Source organism: Nicotiana tabacum, chromosome 12 (genome assembly GCF_000715075.1).
Source record: "Nicotiana tabacum cultivar K326 chromosome 12, ASM71507v2, whole genome shotgun sequence".
In the NCBI taxonomy this organism is placed as follows: Eukaryota; Viridiplantae; Streptophyta; class Magnoliopsida; order Solanales; family Solanaceae; genus Nicotiana; species Nicotiana tabacum.
Window position 1 is genome coordinate 126,930,188 of NC_134091.1, and position 22,321 is coordinate 126,952,508.

General features: G+C 35.5%; 1 protein-coding gene across 1 annotated transcript; it reads left to right on the forward strand.

Annotated features, from left to right (window-relative positions):
• Window positions 1-18,823: 18,823 nt before the first annotated feature.
• Window positions 18,824-20,981, forward strand: LOC107780137 (CBS domain-containing protein CBSX5-like). The gene is made up of 2 exons (XM_016600656.2): window positions 18,824-19,335; window positions 19,879-20,981. The coding sequence occupies exons 1-2, from the start codon at window positions 19,004-19,006 to the stop codon at window positions 20,735-20,737; spliced, it is 1,191 nt and encodes a 396-aa protein (XP_016456142.1). The 5' UTR covers window positions 18,824-19,003; the 3' UTR covers window positions 20,738-20,981.
• The last annotated feature ends 1,340 nt before the right edge of the window (window positions 20,982-22,321 follow it).

Consider the following 22,321-nt stretch of genomic DNA (forward strand, 5'->3'; position numbering starts at 1 on the left):
TTGAACAGAGGCGACTTTTGACAGATTTTCAAGGAAAGACATTGGAGTAAGTGATTCCAACTCGGATTTGGTCAATATACACAAATATATCATTATTTTCACCATTTAATTAGTGTTTTGAGATAGAAATTTGAAAAATGTTTAGAAATCTCATAGAAACAAATTTTTGAGATTTCGGTGTCGATCCGGAGTCGAATTTGAGTGAAATTGGTATGGTTGGACACGTAATTGAATGGGTTGTCGTATTTTATAACTTCGCCGGATTCCGAGATGTGGGCCCCACATACGAATTTTTAATTAATTTCGGAATTTTTATTGAAAATGTAGTATTTTCTTATAAAATTGATTCCGATAAATTTTAGTGATTATATCGAATTATTTTTGGTTAGATTCGAGCCAATCAAAGTTGGATAATTGAGGAAAGGGCCTTCTAGTGGATTAAATTGGAGCAAATTGAGGTAAATCTCTTGTCTAATCTTATGAGGGGGAAATTTACCCCATAGGTGATTAAATTAAATAATTGTTGCTAATTGCGGGGGCTACGTACGCACGAGATTACGAGAGTCCGTGCGTAGCTACTATTAATGCTAAAGTCCGGGTAGTTTAGAACTCAAAGCATGAATTACTTGTGTAAATTGTATTCCTTATTAATTAAATTATTTGATATATATATTGTGAATTGTCATGAAAGGTAGTAAAGGATGAAATTTTTATATGCTTAAATTTTGTTTAGATTAATTAATTGTCGAAATAAATTGTTATCCTCTCGAATAAATTTTACAATAAATACTCTTATTCCGAAGGTACATAAAAAAATGTCCTCTTTTCTTGTGGATCGGGCCGAACGCCTCGGCAGGATAGATGCACTTATGGATCGTGCCGCACGTACCTTGCCAATGTACACAATACTCTGGATCGGTCCGTACGACCTCGACAGAAATCGTGCTTAATAATAATAATTACACGATACTTTGATAGTTTATTTCAGCTTATGAAGCTAATTAATAAATTGAAATTTTATTGGAATTGAAGGAATTTAATTAATATATTGAGGATTATTGCATTTGAAGGAATTTAATTATTTCTGCAGGTTAAATAAATTATTATAAATTCTGTGAATCATGTTGATTTAGATATTCTAGTTTTATTTCAATTTTTATTATTGACCCATAGTGAGTGTCAAAGTCGTCCATCTCGTCTCTACCACTTCGAGATTAGGCTTGATACTTATTGGGTACACGTTGTTTACGTACTCATTCTACACTTGCTGCACTTGTTGTGCAGGATATGAGACAGGTACTAGTGGATGACCTATCATCACATATCCACGTCATCCCGAGGTGTAATGGTGAGCTGCCTTTCTGAGCCGTTCTGCAGCTACCGGTGTCTCTTCTTATATTTACATTCTGTCTATTTCGTTTCAGACAGTATTTGGAGTTTTGTATAATCTACTAGATGCCCATACACTTGTGATACCAGGTCTTGGCACACACATTGGTAGAATTTGGTATTTTATTATTTTTCTTGGATTAAAAGTTTAATCAATATATGTTTAATTTATTAGTTGGCTTGCCTAGCTGTAGTGTTGGGCGCCATCACGACCTATAGGTAAAATTGGGTCGTGATAACATGGTATCAGAGCACTAGGTTCACGTAAGTCTCACAAGATATGAGCAGACCTAATAGAGTCTTGCGGATCAGTACGGAGACGTCTGTACTTATCTTCGAGAGGCTATAGGGTGTTAGGAAACTACCTTTCTTCATATTCCATCGTGCAATTAATGTAGTACTAAATATCCTTCTTTTATTCTCTCACAGATGGTGAGAACGCGCTCTAATGAGGTTCCAAACTAGGGAAGAGCTACTCCCCCAGTTGCTAGAGGTCGAGGCAAAGGCCGAGGGAGGGCTCCAGCACGTGGTAGAGGGAGAGGACGTCCCAGGACTGTTCCAGTTATGTCGCTAGTGGGTCCAGCAGAGAATCCCATTATTGAGAAGCAGGGTGAAGTGCCTGTGGCAGAGCGAGCTCCGGTGGATTTCACATCTGCACCAGGATTTCAGGATGTCATGGGTCGTATGATGCGGTTCATGGACAATATGACTCAGGCTGGTTTATTTTCGGCAGACCCAACCACATCTCAGGCCGGCGGGGGAGCACAGACCCCTACCGCACAGGCTCATGGACATGCAACTACTGTATATCATACCCAGGGTGCACTACCCGTGGGTGGAGCCCAGTCAGTGGCAGCAGTTACACCTGAGCATAGGCTAGCTATAGCCGCTGATCCGCAGAAACTATTGGACAGATGGACTAGACTACATCCTCCTGTCTTTGGGGGTGAGCGACATGAGGATCCCTAGGATTTTATTGATCGGTGCAAGAATAGACTGTACAACATGAGGATATTGGAGTCTCATGGGGTAGACTTTGCTACTTTTCAGCTAGAGGGTAGAGCCCGTAGATGGTGGTAGTCTTATGTTCTTGGCAGACCAGCAGATTCTCCTCCCATAACTTGGGACAGATTCACCCGTATCTTCCTGGACAAGTATATTCCACCCTCCTAGAGGAAGAGTTGAGGTTTCAGTTTGAGCAGCTCCAGCAGGGTCAGATGTCAGTGACCGATTATGAGGCGAGGTTTTCTGAGTTATCTCGCCATACACTTATGATACTCCCTACTGAGGCGGAAAGAGTGCGGAGGTTTGTTGCGGGTTTACATACTGGCATTCAGGCCACTATGGCTCGAAAGGTTGAGATGGGTACTTCTTATGAGCTAGTCATGGAGATAGCCCACAGGATTGAGAGTGTACGTCAGCGGAGCCGAGAGCATGGTATGAGAGATAAGCGGTTCAGATATTTTGGAGAGTTCAGAGGTGCTCTGTCTGGGGGCAGAGTTCAGTTCGTGAGAGGACAGTCCAGCAGGTCCCTATATCCAGCACCACCGCCTCCTTGAGGTGCTCTAGTACAACCTTATTTCAATGTTATACCAGAGAGTTCTTATCGCCCACCAGCTATTCAGGGTTCTTCCAGTGGGTATTCAGGTCCCCATGGCCAGACTACTAGTCAGCGGCTTATTACACCGCAGAGTTGTTACAAGTGCGGGGATCCCAGTCACATACGGAGATTCTTCCCCAGGCTGCGGGGTAGACCAGTGCAGCAGGGTCAACAGCCTATGATTACCGCCCCAGTTGCTCCACCAGCCGTCCGACCACCTAGAGGTGGAGGACAGGTGGGTAGAGGCCGTCCTAGAGGTGGAGGTCAGCCAGGTGGAGGCCAGCCAGTTGGCGCTCCAGCTCGGTTCTATGCTTTTCCGTCCAGACCAGATGCAGAGGCCTCAGATGTTGTGATTACAGGTATTATTTCTGTTTGTGGCAAGGATGCCTCAGTATTATTCGATTCAGGATCCATGTATTCATATGTGCCATCTCTATTTGCTCCATTCCTGGGTGTTTCTTGTGAGTCCTTGAGTACTAATGTTCATGTGTCCACTCCTGTAGGCGATTCTATTGTTGTGAATCGGATCTACCGGTCCTGTATTATTATATTATGTGGTTATGAAACTAGAGCAGATCTCATATTGCTTGAGATGACCAATTTTGAAATTATTTTGGGCATGGACTGGTTATCTCCATATCATGCTATTCTAGATTGTCATGCCAAGCCTGTTACCTTGGCTATTCCAGCATTGCCTAAGCTGGAGTGGAAGTGTTCGTCTGTTAGTTCATTTAATCGAGTTATTTCTTTTATAAAGGCTCAACACATGGTTGAGAAGGGTTGTTTGGCTTATCTAGCCTATGTTCGGGATACTACTACAGAGACTCCGGCTATTGATTCAGTGCATGTAGTTCGGGAGTTCTCCGATGTATTTCCTTCAGATCTTCCAGGTATGCCACCTGCTCGTGATATTGACTTTTGTATTGACTTGGCTCCAGATAACCAGCCTATATCTATCCCACCGTATCGCATGGCTCCAAAAGAATTGAAAGAATTGAAGGAGCAGCTTGAGGAGTTACTAGCCAAAGTGTTCGTCAGACCGAGTATATCGCCTTGGGGTGCACCGGTATTATTTGTGAAGAAGAAGGATGGAACAATGCGGATGTGTATTGATTATCGTCAATTGAACAAAGTCACTATTAAGAACAAGTACTTGTTCCGCGTATTGATGATCTTTCTGACCAGTTGCAGGGTGGTAGGGTGTTCTCTAAGATCAATTTGAGATCGGGGTACCATCAGTTGAAGATTCGAGATTCGGATGTTCCGAAGACTGCTTTTCGGACTAGATATGGTCATTATAAGTTTCTGGTGATGTCCTTCGAATTAACTAATGCCCCGACAGCGTATATGGATTTGATGAACAGGGTATTCAGGCCATATATTGATTCGTTTGACATTGTCATCATTGATGACATCTTGATCTACTCGCGTAGTAAGGAGGAGCACGAGCAGCATATGAGAGTGGTGCTTCAGACGTTGCGGGAACAAAAGCTATATGCTAAGTTCTCTAAATGTGAGTTTTGGCTAGAGTCTGTAGCATTTTGGGGGCATATTGTATCGGGCGAGGGCATTAAGGTTGGTCCCAAAAAGATTGAGGCAGTTCAGAATTAGCATCGTCCCACTTCGGCGACTTAGATCAGGAGTTTTTGGGTTTAGCAGGTTATTATCGTCGGTTCGTGGAAGGTTTTTCATCTACTGCAGCACCTTTGACCATTTTAACCCAAAAGGGTGCTCCGTTCCGATGGTCCGATGATTGTGAGGTGAGCTTTTAGAAGCTCAAGACATCATTGACTACAATACCAATATTAGTGTTGCCTTCCGATTTGGGGATGTATACAGTGTATTGTGACGCTTCACGCATTGGTTTGGGTCGTGTATTGATGCAGGAAAGGCGAGTTATTGCATATGCTTCACGTCAGCTGAAGCCCCACAAAAAGAATTATCCGGTACATGATTTGGAGTTAGCTGCAATTGTTCACGCTCTTAAGATTTTGAGGCATTATCTTTATGGGGTGTCTTGTGAAGTTTACACTGATCATCGCAGTTTGCAGCATTTGTTCAAGCAAAGGGACCTAAATTTGAGGTAGTGCAGATGGCTGGAGTTACTGAAAGATTATGATATTATTATCCTATATTATCCGGGCAAAGCAAATGTGGTTGCAGACGCCTTGAGTAGAAAGGCGGAGAGTATGGGTAGTTTGGCTTTCATTTCAGCAGAGAAGAGGCCTTTGGCTTTGGATATTCAGTCCTTGGCTAACAGACTTGTGAAGCTGGATATTTCAGAGCCCAGCCGAGTTCTTACATGTGTTGTGGCCCAATCTTCACTATTTGAGCAGATCAAGGCTCGCCAGTATGATGACCCACACTTGATGGTTCTTCGAGAAACGATACTACGAGGTGGTGCCAAGGAAGTTACTATTGGTGTGGATGGTGTTCTGCGACTCCAGGGTCGTCTATGTGTTCCAATGTGGATGGACTAAGGAAAAATATCCTAGAGGAGGCACACATTTCCAGGTATTCTATTCATCTGGGTGCTACGAAGATGTATCGTGATTTGAGGCAGCATTATTGGTGGCGGCGAATGAAAAATGACATTGTTGTATATGTAGCTAGGTGTCTAAATTGTCAGCAAGTTAAATATGAGCACTAGAGGCCAGGTGGCCTACTTCAACAGATGACTATACCGGAGTGAAAATGGGAACGCATCACTATAGACTTTGTAGTTAGGTTGCCGCGGACCTTGCGGAATTTTGATGCAGTTTGGGTCATTGTCGACAGGTTGACCAAGTCAGCACATTTCATTTCGGTTGTGACTACGTATACTTCAGAGAGGTTGGCCCAAATTTATATTCAGGAGATAGTCCGGTTGCACGGTGTGCCAATTTCCATCATATCGGATAGAGGTCCTCAGTTTACTTCACATTTCTGGAGAGCAGTACAGAATGAGTTGGGGACCCGTGTAGAGCTCAGCATAGATCCGCAGACCGACGGGCAGTCAGAGCGGACAATTCAGATTTTAGAGGATATGCTCAGGGCATGTGTGATTGACTTTGGAGGTCAGTGGGATTGTTTCTTGCCTTTGGCCAAGTTTGCTTATAACAACAATTACCAATCCAGCATCGAGATGGCTCCATTTGAGGCTTTGTATGGTCGACGATGTCGTTCGCCCATCGTATGGTTTGAGCCCGGTGAGTCTAAGTTATATGGTACTTATTTGGTGAAAGATGCCTTGAAAAAGGTAAAGTTGATTCATGAGCGACTTCGTACAGTACAGTCCAGACAGAAGCGTTATGCGGATCAGAAAGCGCGAGATTTATCATTTATGATGGGTGCAAAAGTTCTCTTGAAGGTTTCACCGATGAAGGGAATCATGAGATTCGGGAAGAAGGGCAAGTTGAGCCCAAGGTTTATAGGCCCATTTGAGGTGTTGAGACGAGTTGGGGAGGTTGCTTATGAGCTTGCATTGCCTCCCAACCTATCGGGAGTTCATCCAGTTTTCCATGTATCTATGTTCCGAAAGTATCATGCCGACCTATCACACGTCTTAGACTTTAGCACAATTCAGCTAGATAATAGCTTGGGTTATGAAGATGAGCCGGTTGCCATTGTTGATAAACAGGTTCGCCAGTTGAGGTCCAAGAGGATTTCTGCATAAAAGTCCAGTAGAGGGGCCAACCAGTCGAGGAAGAGACTTGGGAGGACGAGGAAAACATGCGGAGCAGATATCCACACTTATTCAACACTTCAGGTATAATTCTAAACTCGTTCGAGAACGAACGTTTGTTTTAGAGGTGGAGAATGTGATGACCCAAAATATCATCTTTAAATTTAATAATTAATTCTGTGTTCTAAGACCTCGAAAAGCACTATTTATCATTACTCGACTTGCGTTCCCAGTCCGTAAAATTTTTCGGAATGTTTTTATATGAAAATGGCTATAAAATGTGAATTAGAGCTTTAAAACTCAACTAAGTTGACTTTGGTCAACATTTTGAGCAAACAGACTCGGATCAGTATTTTGACAGTTTCGGTAGGTCCGTATCGTGATTTGGGACTTGGGCGTATGTCCGTAATCAAATTCCGAGGTTCCTAGCCCGAAATATGGAATTTTGATGAAAAATTAAAAGTTTAAGTTCAAATAGTGATCGGATGTCGAATTATGTGCAAATGACCCCAGAATAGAATTTTGATGATTCCAACAGCTCCGTATGGTGATTTTGGACTTAGGTGCGTGATCGAAATTTTATTTGGAAGTCCGTAGTGAAATTAGGCTTAAAATGGCTAAAACAAGAATTTAAGTTTGGAAGTTTGATCGGGGAGTTGACTTTTTGATACCATAGTCGGAATACAGTTCTGAAAATTTTCATAGCTTTGTTATGTCATTTATGACCTGTGTGCAAAATTTGAGGTCAATCGGACTTGATTTGATAGGTTTCGACTTCGAATGTAGAAGTTGGAGATTTTAAGTTTCATTAAGCTTGAATTGGAGCATAATTCGTGGTTTTAGCGTCGTTTAATATGATTTGAGGTTTCAAATAAGTTCGTATAATGTTTTAGGACTTGTTGGTATATTTGGTTGAGGTCCCGAGGGCCTCGGGTGAGTTTCGGATGGTTAACGGATCAAAAATTGGACTTAAACAGCTGCTGCAAATTTTTTCTTCTGCTGAAAATTTTGGGCTGTGATCGAGCCCAAGATCGAGGCCTATGATCGGACTCCCAAAATCGAACTCCCTGATCGAGCTCCCATGATCGAGCTCCCATGATCGGACTCCCTGATCGAGCTCCCATGACCGAACTCCCTAATCGAGCTCCATTATCGGACTCCTGATCGAGCTCCCTGATCGAACTCCCTGATCGAGCTCCCTGATCGGACTCCCTGATCGAGCTCCCTGATCGGACTTGATAGATCTGTAAGTTATAAAAAAAACAGGGGCATTCGTCCCATTTGCCATTTTTGACGAACTTGAGCTTGAGCAGAGGCGCCTTTTGATAGATTTTCAAGGAAAGACATTGGGATAAGTGATTCTAACTCGGATTTGGTCAATATACATGAATATATCATTATTTTCACCATTTAATTAGTGTTTTGAAATAGAAATTTGGGAAAAGTTTTGAAATCTTATAGAAACGAATTTTTGAGATTTCGGTGTCGATCCGGAGTTGGATTTGAGTGAAATTGGTATGGTTGGACTCGTAATTGAATGGGTTGTCGGATTACGTAATTTTCGCTGGATTCCGAGATGTGGGTCCCACAGACGAACTTTTAATTAATTTAGAAATTTTTATTGAAAAGGTAGTATTTTCTTATATAATTGATTTTGATAAATTTTAGTGATTGTATCGAATTATTTATGGTTAGATTGGAGCCAATCAAAGTTGGATAATCGAGGAAAGGGCCTTCTAGTGGATTAAATTGGAGCAAATTGAGATAAGTCTCTTGTCTAATCTTGTGAGGGGGAAATTTACCCCATAGGTAATTAAATCAAATAATTGTTGCTAATTGCGGGGGGCTACGTACACACGAGGTGACGAGAGTTCGTGCGTAGCTACTATTAATGCTAAAGTCCGGGTAGTTTAGGACTCAAAGCATGAATTACTTGTGTAAATTATATTATTTATTAATTAAATTATTTGATGTATATATTGTGAATTATTATGAAAGGTAGTAAAAGATGAAATTTTCATATGCTTCAATTTTATTTAGATTAATTAATTATCGAAATAAATTGTTATCCTCTCGAATAAATTTTACAATAAATACTCTTATTTCGGAGGTACATAAGAAAATGTCCTCTTTTCTTGTGGATCGGGATGAACGCCTCGGCATGATAGATGCATCTATGGATCGTGTCGTACGTCCCTCGTCAGTGTACACAATACTCTGGATCGGGTCGTACGACCTCGACAGAAATCGTGCTTAATAATAATAATTACATGATATTTTGATAGTTTATTTCAGCTTGTGAAGCTAATTGATAAATTAAAAATTTATTGGAATTGAAGAAATTTAATTAATATATTGAGGATCTTTGCATTTGAAGGAATTTAATAATTTTGCTGGTTAAATAAATTATTGTAAATTCTGTGAATAATGTTGATTTAGATATTCTAGTTTTATTTCAATTTTTATTATTGACCCATAGTGAGTGTCAAAGTCGTCTATCTCGTCTCTACCACTTCGAGATTAGACTTGATACTTATTGGGTACACGTTATTTACGTACTCATACTACACTTGCTGTACTTTTTGTGCAAGATCTGAGACAAGTACTAGTGGAGGACCTATGATCACATATCCACGTCATCCCGAGGCATAGTGATGAGCTGTCTTTCTGAGTCGTTCTGCAGCTACCAGTGTCTATTCTTATATTTACATTCTGTCTATTTCGTTTCAGATAGTATTTGGAGTTTTGTATAATCTACTAGATGCTATACACTTATGACACCAGGTCTTGGCACACACATTGGTAGAATTTGATATTTTATTATTTTTCTTGGATTAAAAGTTTAATCAATATATGTTTAATTTATTAGTTAGCTTGCCTAGCTGTAGTGTTGGGCGTCATCACGACCTATATGTGAAATTGGGTCGTGACAAAATTGCTGAGTCTCGTGCTGATAACGTGTTATAAAATAAAGACTGTAAAGTAAAGAAACCGAAGACAAGTTTAGAGAAAGATTGATATATCATTTCATTGAGTTACTTGCAACCTGCCTGCATCAGCTGCTTGTAGATAAACTTCACTAGAGTACCAAACGGATAATTTTCTTCCGGAAGATTATCTATAGCGGAGTAATAATTAACATCCATAATATAATTATTTTCATAACAAAATGTATAATAGGTTCTATTGTTGGAATTAGAGTTCCAAACATTTATCTTCTGCCAGCATTAATAATTTGTATCCCATACTCTCTGAAAGTTTAGCCTGCTTATTTCTCACATGTGAAACGTACGTCATTTTCTTGGACCTACACCGACACTCACATCTTACCCACCATCACAAATGATTATTTGAAGGAAATTCACCATATGAATGGAAACACATTAAAGATATAAATTTGATAGATTTAATTTTATATTAAATTTATTATACTTTTAAAAATTATAATTTTAAATTTGATATTATTTAAATAAATATTTATCATAAAAAAAAGGACAATTTGATGCACAAGACATATTTCGCTTTCATACAGGATTCGCGAAAAGATCGTGGCCCAAAAAATATGATATAAATAATTTATTCTAATACAATTATTAGTGATTGATTCTACCGCACTACTCCAATATAGGTTGTACGAAGATAAGGAGCCGCCTAATTTCAGGTTACGTCCTTAATTAAATAAAATATCAATGGGGAATAGTTGTTGAGAATAGTACCTTCACCATGAGCTGTAATCACGAGTCTGCTTCAGCTAGCAGCGTAGGCCTTTTTGGTTTTTATATAAATATTGTTTCACTTCATATATTTTTTTCCTGTTTTATGGAATATAAAATTGATAAGCTATCGGCAATGTTTTATCATTTATCTATACTCCTTCGATTATAATTTATGTGAATTTATTTGTCTGAGTACATAATTTAAGAAAAAGAATAAGACTTTTGAACTTGTGGTATAAATAAGATACATATATTTTGTGTGACTATAAATTATTGCATAAAAGTAAATTTATTTAAATACGAAAATTGATTAATTTTTTTTACGTACTAAAAAAGAAATTAGTTCACAAAAATTAAAACAGTTGGAGTATATACTTCATATGACTTACTAAAGGGCTCCTTCAGAATTCGAAGGACATTAAATTTGTGCACCGATAGTATAAAAAGTTCGGGGCTAATCTACAAGGCATGGACAATCCACCCTTTCTTTATATTTTCAAAAGCTCTAGTTTAATTATGTGTAAAATAGTATAGCAAATTAAGTTTGACCTCTAATACAAGTTGCAAAAGTAGTTGTGAAATATTGAAAGAATAACCACAAAGGTTGTGGTCTATTTCAAGTTTGAGTGAGAATAAAAAAAATCTCAGTAGGGAGATGATGATACACCAATGTTTATATTTTACCTCGTTTAATTTTTTATTTTTTTGAAAAAATAGTCTCACGCAAGAATTTTAAAGCACGATGGTTAGAATATTGAAGCACTAGAAATTCTGAAAATCGCTATATTTTTTAGTCATAGTGCGAAAAATTTTGGTGATCGGACATAATTTTATGGCTAGTTGCACAAAACAATGGCAACCATAAGAAATTTGTGACGATTACTATAACTTGCAAAATTTTGCAATCATTAGAATTCTAACAAATCCTCATAAGACCTGCCCAAGAATTTTTTATCAACGTGCTTTAAAATTCTGATATACCTAGGATTTTTCTTATCGGCGACAAAATTTAAACGGTAGCACTAAATAATCCTATTTGTGTCATTCTTTTTTAATCGGGACTCCAAAATTGGTATCAGACGTTGAACGAAAAAAAGAAAAAAACACAAGTTGCTATATTAAAGAGCATTAAAAATGTCACGTTCTTGGCCTCTTCCTCTCTGTACACTAATCTGTCAATGTTACGCTTAGATCTTGATGTCACTCAAAAGTACAAAACAACTCTGAACGGTCACACCTCCTTTTGCTGACCAAAAATAAAAAATAAAATATAAAAATTAAAATTAAAAAAAATAGAGATGAAAGAAAAACAGGCAATACCATGTAATTGACGTGACCTTTTGCAATATTTTGGATGCATAAAGTTCAGCAGAAATAATTAATGTGTAAAGCTCAATAAAAAAGAAGGAATCAAAACAAAAAAAAATAGTAAAAAGGGAAAGCGCTATGGAAAACAGACGAGGAGCTCGAGTATTAGCTATAGATTGAACAAATTTATTAGTTTTTGTTTAGATCATATATTTATATTAAAAAATTTATTAAATATATAATAAATTTTTATTACGAATCCAGAAGGGAGTCTTGGCCTAACTGGAAAAGTTGTCGTCATGTAATCAGAAGGTAACAGTTTCGAGCCGTGGAAACAACCCCTTACATAAATACAAGATTAGGCTGCGTACGATCAACCCCTTGTGATCCGACCCTTCCCCAAATCTCGCACATAACAAGAACTTAGTACATCAGTCTGGCTTTTTATTTAACTACAAATCCAATAATTAAAACGAGCTACAAAACAAATTGAGAACCATAAACTTCAAACCACTGCGATGCTGACTAACCCATTACCTAGTACCTACTCTCTGAATTATAAAAAAAGCAGAATATATGAAGCTTCTAAGATTATGTTTACAGTATTCTGAGGCAAAAGAATATTTGTTTTAAAATTGATTTTTAGCGGTTCACTTTCATCTATTTACTTCCTGTGACCAAAAAAGAAAGCATATACTAATAATAATAACAATAATAATGATATATGCATGTACATGAATGTTTCATACAGTTTTTTCAATTTAACGTATATAAGCCTTGAATATCCTTAAGGTCGAATACGACTTCAAAAACTTGTTAGATTTCAGAGTTTGGTTACAAAACTTACAATAATGTTAATGAGTGGATCCACCTCCCCTCCATTTTCTAGTCTCTCCATTTCTCCAAATTTCTACTTTGATGAGAGACACTTGTCATGGTTAATAATTAATGGATGAGATTTAATTGAATAAAATAAAGTGTTAACCATAGTTAAATTATTTAATTCCTTCTTTTATTCATTCCCAAATATCTTTTGCAATCCCATAATTATAGCTACACATTATCTAAGATTCCTTCTCTCTTCTTATAGTAATTTTCTTTCTGTGAGATAATTTGTTTTTTAATTCTACAAAATCTTCCATCTCAATAAAAAATAAGAAATATTAGAATTAAGTTCCAATCTTGCATCAATTTTAGAGCACCAATCTTTAAACTTTTTTCCTCTGTTATTTATTTATTTATATATATACTCTAACATCTATTTTTATATTATCACTTCGAGTTCACGCTTACCAAACTATTAATTGCCGATGTTAACGAGCTATGTGGGTTTCCTAAAATCTTGGTACATTTTGATTACGTGAAGGACATGTTTAGCTCCTGAGAAAATTCAAAGCAACTATTTTCTTGGGTTGAGTATGATCCTTCTGCAATTCTCAGCTCTGAATAAAAATCTTGATCAAAAGAAAAAAAAAAATTATGATGCTTTCGGTTTACTTCTTTGGCATGCTTTTAAACGGCTAAAGTTGAAAAAAGTTGCTCTAAAATTGGTGCAAGATTGGAACTAGCTTCTAATATTTGTACTGTTTTTTAATTATTTGTAATATTTGTAAAGAGTTGCTCTAAAATTGGTGCAAGATTGGCGCTCTAAAATTGGTGCAAGATTGGAACTTGCTTTTAATATTTGTACTGTTGTTTAATTATTATCAAAAGTTGGAACTTATTTCTAATATTTTTTATTTTTTAATGAGATGTAAGATTTTGTAGAATTGAAAAAAAAAATTTATCTCACAGATAGAAAATTACTACAAGAAGAGAAAAGGAATCTTAGATAATGTGTAGCTATAATTCTGGGATTGCAAAAGATATTTGGGAATGAATAAAAGAAAATATTAAATACTTTAACTATGGTTATGACTTTATTTTATTCAATTAAATCTCATCCATTGATTATTAATCATGACAAGTGTCTTTCATCCAAGTAGGAACTCGTAGAAATGAAAAGACTAGGAAATGGAGAGAAGTTGGATCCCTTAATGAGTAATTGTGGGAAGGTTTAGATTAAATTTGTTAGATTTGTTAAAAGTTTATCATAAAATCCAGCTTTATTTGGGACAAGCAGTAGCATTAAAAATACAAAAATATTAAAACGTTTAACTGAATCATTAAAGTTACACATCCCAAACAAGTAGTAACATTAGTCTGTTTGGCTGGTGTTTGGCCAAACTTTTTGAAGGAAAAAAATACTTTTGAGTAGAAGTGAAAGCAATTTTTGAGAAGCACAAATTATTAGCTTCTTCCCAAAAGCACTTAATTAAAAATAATTTTCAGGAAAATACACTTAGAAATATTTTTTAAAAGTTTTATCAAACACTAATTGCTGCTCAAAAATATTTTTCAAATTAATTAGCCAAACATAAATTACTTCTCACCAAAAATATTTTTTTAGAAAACACTTTTGAGAAAAATACTTTTCAAAATAAGCTAATTTTAGAAATCTGGCCAAATAGGGTAATAATGTGCCAGCTGATATACATTATTAAACCCTGTCTAAAGCGATCGAGAATAGGTTAACTATTCATAGACGGATGGACATGAATCCTTTACCCTTAACTAGAAGTCTCGAGTTCGAATCTTGAGAATAAAAATTATTTCCTAGTAGGTTTCGCTTTCCCTTAATGCGTCCTCCGTATGGCGCGAATCTAAATCAATTGAACTGATAAATTTCAAATATTAGGTGATTTTCTTTAAAAAAAAAAAAAAAAAAGAATAAGAAGACATAAGATGTGTATGCAATGAGAGAGAGATGAAAATTAAATCAATGAGTTCTTTGGAAAGGTTGTCTGCCTGTCTGGTCATTCGCAGTTTAATAATGTGCAGTGGTAGGTCAATGTGTGTTGATTTACATATTTTGAGTGTAGCAATTTTATTCATATTAAAAGTTATACTTCCTCGGTTTCATTTAATATGATCTTTTTTTAGTATATATTTCAAAAAGAATATTAGTATTTTTATATTTAAAAGTATTTTAACTTTAAATTTCTCATATTGGCCGTAATAACATACTTCTATAGGCATACAAATGTTGATATATGAGACTACAACTTCTAAGAATACTTTTGATATGTGTTAAAAAAAAACTTAAACTCTATACCCGATCAAACAATATTATGTAATTAAAATGAAAACTGTGGGAGTAATTGTTTTGAATTACACTAACTGCTAAGGATATCAACTCAAAGTTAAGCTTTACAAACTTTTTTACTATAGTCTGCTAATTGTTCATGGTAGTCTAGGATTTTGTATTCATGTTTATGTATATTCAAACAAATAATTTATTTTTCTTCATATCAACATTACAATCCTAATCTTAGTCGTTCATGACTTGTACTTTCAGTTCTTGCGATAGTATGTATTAATCTTTGCATTTTTATATTATTATTTATTTGATGATGTTCAGTTCGAGCTGTGTTTATATTGGTTGACTGACTTGCCTAGAGATTTGGGTTAGACGTCATCACAATTCCGTTAGGATTTGAATCGTGACAAGTTGCCCTTAAAATTTTCATGTGGCTTAGTTTTGCATCACCAATTGAATTTGTACCCACTTTTAAAAAATAAAGTTTAACTAATACTCCATTATTATGTCTCATAATTATGTTGCATTTGGACGGTATTTTTCTGGGGGAAAAAGTTATAGTGCGTATGCGCTAAAATTACTCATGTTAATTTATTATAGTTAAATGATAAATTAAAGTAAATCATAGGTTAAAAGAACAGTTAAACACATATTATATACTTATCGCTTTAGTGTAGCCACTAGGTGCATATAAATGTTTTTTCATATATATTTTTCCTTAGGGGTGTACATGGACCCGGTTGGTTCGATTTTTATCAAAACTAAAAAAAACCAACTATACCGGTTTGGATTGGTTCGGTTTTTTTGCCATGTGAATATTATTTCAATCTTACTTTGTTAAATTTTTTATAAGTAAATATATGTTTAGTAAAAATTTAAAAAAATAATAAATATATGATCTAATAAAATATTTTTATGGAAGAATTTTCTTAGTAACACATGATATTTATTTTTTAGTCATCTAACAATAATTTTACATTGATGTACACTTTCAAGATTAACTGAATTTAATAATTAAATATAAAAAATAAATGTGAGCCTATATTATGATATGTTCTATTTAATTTTAAATTATCGAAATAAGATTCAATCTTGAGAAAGATATAAGCATTTAATAGATCTTGACATATAAATATGAAAGAACAAAGAGATTGACACGTTTTACTAATACTTGATAAGAAAGTGATCATACAACTCATTATTTAAAGTTAATAAATATGAACACTTCATATTTAACTAAATATACATCCCATAAGAGAATCGCAAATATTTTTAGACATTTTTATTTTAAAAAATTCTATAAAAATTCTTAAAAGTATATATAATAATTATATATTTATATGTCGGTTTGGTTCAGGTTTTTTAACTCAATACCAAACCAAATCAAATCAAACATAATCGGGGTTTTAATCGGTTTGATTTGACTTTTCGATTTGGTGCGATTTTTCAGTTCGGTTTGTACACACCTACTTTCCCTCAAGTAGATTAGAACTATTGTAATTTTGTATTCGATTAACATGTTAAACGTGATTAACTTTGGTACAGTCAAAACTCAGTCCTTAAACCTTTGAAGTATTTTTTGTATTTATCTTCCAGTGTCTTCGTCATTAAAATAAACTAGAGTAAAACATTGGACTTGGGCTAGTAAAGAATCTTTCAAGTTGCAGGAGAGTTGGCCTATTAAAGAATTAATCTTTCCCCAAACAATAGGAAAATGACAGAATCAAATAACACAGTAGTTTAACTCAGAGTTAATTATATGTAAACTTTTATGATAAATATTAATTATCCAGTAAAAATAATAACTAACATGCTAAATTTGATGATAATATAATTGTTTTTTACACTATTATGTATATAACTTAAATTCAACTCAAAATATATTTAAGCCAAAAATAAGAAGGTTTATGGGAATATTTACATGGACCCAATTTTTCTAAGTTAAGGCTCTAAAGTATAAACTAAACTTGTTTATTGGTACTTGTAGTACATTAGTGTTGAAAAAGTGATGGAACAACTACAAAATGGGACTTTATGGTACACACACAAAGGCAATCATGTTAAAATTAATGAGTTAATTAATTGTAAATATACGAAAATCCTTTATGGTGCTAATAAAGGATTAGGGTAGCAGAGTAGGTAGTTTAGAGTGTTCATAACAGTATGATTGACATGTAGTCTTACTTTCTATTGGTAGTAGATTTTTGGTACTGTCCCTTCTTGTCTATATTTTTATTAATGTGGTGCCAGAGGCAGATTTAGGGGGGCGGAAGAGGGTTCACCCGAACCCCCTTCGCCGAAAAATTACACTGTATATATAAGGCAAAATCTGTTTTTTACCTCTATATATTAAGTTTTGAACCCCTTTGACACAACCCAAAAGTGTAGCTTAGTGGTCAAGGGGGTTCAAAATCTTTGAAATGTCATAGTTTCAATTCCCACTAACTATGATCTTTTTTTTCTTGAACCCCCTTCGCGGAGATCCTGGTTCCGTCACTGTGTGGTGCTTATGCTTTCCTGAGCCGAGGGTCTATTGGAAACAACTTCTCTATCCTCGCAAGGTAGGAGTAAGGTCTGCGTACACACTACCCTCCTCACACCCCACGGTGTGTGATAATACTGATTATGTTATTATTGTTGTTGTTGCTTTACAGTGCTAATACTAATGTAACGAAAAAATTTCTATCCAGCTTGCCTATGAAGAACTTTAAGTCTATCGAGAAAAAAACTCGCCCTAGCCACTACAGCGATTTCTATCTCCAACTCTAGCTGAGAAACACCGGTCAAATTAAAGCTAAAAGTATAAGGTGAATGAAAGATCTAAAGAAAGAAGAAGATGGTGGTAATGAGAAGTTTTTCACATTTTTTTTCCAATTTATCGATAGTCTAAGAGTAATAGATAATCTTGAGAACTTTTTGACCAATTTATATAAAGACAAAATTTCTTCACATTTTTTGTCAATTTATATACAATCTCGATCTCTGTGTCTATGTTTTGGACAAGATTAATTTCGATAACTTTTTTATACTAAGGAAGATGTCAAAGTTTAGAATTCAACAGCCACGAGAAAAAAGAAACAAAGGAGAATGAATTGAGGTGATTTTTGTATTTACATGATTCTTCAATGAACATGCAGAAAAGAGTTTAAGTTTTATCAACTCACCGTATTGAATATACTTTCACAATTAGATGACTTAATAAAAACTAACTACAAATAAATATTTGCACTAGACATATTAAAAAAAAAAACTAAAAACTTGTTAAAGTAGATCAAATTACATCAAATGTATTAAAGTATGCTGATGGCGAAGAATAATTTTGATATTTATATAAAATAATTACAAGTAATTTTTTATAATACATATTAATTTATAAACAATAAAATAATAATAGCATACTATCACATTATTAAATTACAAAGATACTGCAAAAAAATTCTTTTTTCCCCCTATTCTCACTAGGTTTCAGTGCCCTCATCCAATCTGGATACGCGCAGCATAAGATCCACTAAAGAAAAAAAATATTTTGTACAAGAATTTTTACATTTTCAACTCGTACCCGAGACTTTAAATTAAAATTAGAAAAAAAATTATACATCCACTACAATCTTTGATGGTTAACTTAAAAATCTTTCACATATGTACTTAAATGCAGAGACATACTTATGTTATATGTGTAATGGTGAGGGGTCATCGAATCCCGTAAACTTCGATAAAAATTTTATATATATACACACATTAAAAATAATTATTTTAAAGTAACTAAACACTAAAAGCCTTTAAGAAATATTGATACTACATAATATTGTTTCCCGCATAAACATTCTAGGTCCGTCTGGGGCTATATATACTAATTTCATAAAACTTTTAAAGTACATAAAACAACAAAAATGTCCTTCCCCAACAAACCAACAGAAAAGGACTCAGCAACCCCCCCCCCCCCCCCAAAAAAAATAAACCCCGCTCACCCCCGCAGCACAACATCCCCCCACCCCTACCCCAAACTCGGGGTTAGCGTGTCAATCCCCTGCTTTATAAATCAGCACACTTCCACTCTCCCAAATGACACTCTCAATTCTGAATTCTCAATTCTCAATTCTCAGAAGTCTTTAAAAATCTCAGTTTTTCCCCTTTAACTCTCTGCTTTCATTGTATTTAATTCATCAAAATTTTGTGTCTTTTCTTGCATGGCAGCTCGTCTTTTAGCTCACGAGGTAGCTGACCTTTGCCTTGGCAAGCCACCGCTTAGGTCTCTCTCTCTTTCTTCCACGGTCGGTGAAGTTTTAGCTTCTCTCAAATCTTGTGAAGATTATTGCATTAGTATATGGGATTGTGACCATTTCAAGAATGTTGAAAATCAAGATTGCCTGTGTGTTGGGAAAATTTGTATGGTTGATATAATCTGTTTTCTTTGTAAACAAGAGAATCTTGCCTCTCCATCTTTGGCTCTCAAATCTCCTCTCACTGCTCTATTGCCTAAAGATTCTTCTCTTGTTAGGCATGTGCAACCCTCTACAAGGTAAAAAAATTAAGTCTTTTTATATTGTTGTGTCAAATTCTTGAATTTGCTTTTTTTCTTATGTGGGGTTCCTTTAATTGTTCTTGTTTAGATCTTAGCTTTATTTGAATTTGCTTTTTTTCTTATATGGGGTTCCTTTAATTGTTCTTGTTTGGCTCTTAGTTCAGTTACTCTCTTGAATTTTGCCACCTCAAATATCAATTTGATGATTCTTGGTGTAGATAGGAATTCAAAGATTCAAGAATTTGTACTTAAAATTTTAGAATTGAACCATCAAAATTTGCCCATTTTCTATTTTCCAATATCTACTTTTCTTGATTTTTTATTGGTTTATTAACTCTTGGCTTTTCTTACTTATGTTTTACATTTCCAAGATTCTTGATTGACTGTAGTTTTTAGGGAGATTTGCCTAAGAAATCATATTTTAATTTAGCATTGAGGTATGAAGTATCCCAACTAGTGAAAGATAGTATTTTTTCACATTCCATTAGTTATTCTATGCCTCAAAAATTGATTTATGTATTTGTTTTTCTCCTTTTGTAGCTTAATAGAAGCCATTGACCTAATACTTCAAGGAGCTCAAAATCTAGTGGTTCCTATAGAGAGTAGATTTAGTGGCAGCTCAAGAAGGAAATTGTTGCAAAAATCTTCACCAACAAAGAGTTGTACTCTCCACAATGGGCGCGAATTTTGTTGGCTAACTCAAGAAGATATCATTAGGTATTTCCTAAGCTCAATTGGGTTTTTCTCACCACTTCCAACACTCTCCATTGAGGCCCTTGGTATAATTAGCACGGAGTATTTATCAATAGGGTATCACTCGCCAGCATCATCGGCCATTGAGGCAATCTCTCGATCCCTCGTGGACCAAACGTCTGTGGCGATTGTGGATGATGATGGTCTACTAATCGGAGAAATCTCTCCATTTACCTTAGCTTGTTGTGGTGAAACTGTGGCCGCGGCCATCACGACCCTCTCGGCCGGTGAACTCATGGCCTACATTGATTGTGGAGGGCCACCAGAGGACATCGTGAGGGTCGTGAAGGCGAGGCTGAAGGAAAGAAATCTTGAAGGAATGTTGGAGGAATTCGAAATTGACCCCTCGGATATTTCCTCCAACTCATCGTTATCCGATGAGGAGTTACCTTCCCCGACCATGAGTTTCTCATCCTCGAGGTCGGGGAGGTACAATAAATCGAGTAGCTATTCCGCAAGGATGGTGAGGAGGGCGGAGGCAATCGTGTGTTATCCGGGCAGTTCTCTGGTTGCTGTAATGGTTCAGGCGATCGCTCATCGTGTCAACTACGTGTGGGTGATTGAAGATGATTGCAGTGTTGTAGGTATTGTGACATTTGCTAACATGTTAGAAGTTTTTCGCGACCAATTAGAGTCAATAATGTGATGAGATTTTGATTAGTATTTCAAAGTGCAGTTCTAAAATCTGTTGTTCACAGATCATGGTGAGGCTATAAGTTCTTGTGAATATGAGAATGTACTTCTCTTACTTTTTCTTCCACTTCTCTTTTGAACTTTGTGTTCCTGTGACTTTGTAATATCATGGTACTATTTTGTTGGTTTCAGGACTGGTGGATGGAATAAAGTGTATCAATCTTCTATTTAAGGAATATAAAAGTATTGTTCTTTAAGTTTTTTTGTAGTACTATCTATTATGTAAAGAGCAAGAAAAGTTGATAGGGATGCATTAAAAAGGGTCTTTTCAAGGGATCCACACTTTTCTTAGGACAGAGTAAGAAATAAGCACTACCTTTTTTTAAGGCCCTGTACACGAAGTATTTCACGTTCACGCAGGATTCGGGGAGGGTTGCATCCTAAACGATGTGATATAGGCAGTCTGCCCTGATGCAAGCATTTGATTGATTTCACAGCTTGAACCCGTGACTTATAGGTCACACTAACGTTGCTCCAAGACTTTCCTTCTACTACAACCTCATAGCAAATTTCTTATTTTAACCGTAGATTAAAATACAGAATTTTTGAACTTACAACAGCAACATACCTAATATTATCCCACACCGTGGAGTTTGAGGAGGATAATGTGTACGCAGACCTTACCATTACAAATTTTGAACTTATTAAAATAAAATTTGAAAACTACACAAAAAATATTATAAGTCATAATAATTAACAATTTAAAATATTTAAAAATTATATAAAAAAATTATGGTAAAAAATAAATACCTTAGATTTTCAAAATTCAAACTGTATCACCTATATCGGGACAAAGGAAGTAATAGCTTAACATATCTTCGGGGGCTTTAATCAATTTATAGGAAAATAGGCATTTCTTAATTGCGCTTTTTCTGCTTTGAAAGGGATAGCATTACTATAATCAATTCTTATAAAGAGATCTTGATAGGGCGGAATATGAGTGGATTGCTCAACCATTGTCCTCATCTAATTTTTTATCTTAAGGGTTCCAAGTAAACTCATATTTTTTAAATATATATATATATATATATATATATATATATATATATATATATAAATTTTGCCGAAGTTAACGATGTCCGGTGACCCCTATTTTCCAAACATAGGTCCGTCTCTAGTAGCAAGCATGCACGAAAATTCCTATTGTTAATGCTTTTTCACCCATCAATGTTATTTAAAATTTATTGGCTTAATTAATTTTCCTTTGCATATAAGGGGAAGTTATTGGATTTTGCCGAAGTTAACGATGTCCGGTGACCCCTATTTTCCAAACATAGGTCCGTCTCTAGTAGCAAGCATGCACGAAAATTCCTATTGTTAATGCTTTTTCACCCATCAATGTTATTTAAAATTTATTGGCTTAATTAATTTTCCTTTGCATATAAGGGGAAGTTATTGGTCTCATTAATTCAAATTCGCCCTCAATGTAACTTAAAAAAGGAGATGCATTGTCTTTTAAAAGTTTCTTTATTTTTTCAGGATTCAAATTTAACACTTTCGATAAACAATGAAATGATGTCATCTATCTCACGGTACG

Excerpts from the sequence above, each read along its gene's own strand:
- LOC107780137 (XM_016600656.2), top strand. The coding sequence starts at position 19,004 with ATGGCAGCTCGTCTTTTAGCTCACGAGGTAGCTGACCTTTGCCTTGGC. Across the intron at positions 19,336-19,878 it reads CATGTGCAACCCTCTACAAG|CTTAATAGAAGCCATTGACC; the intron begins GTAAAAAAATTA and ends CTCCTTTTGTAG.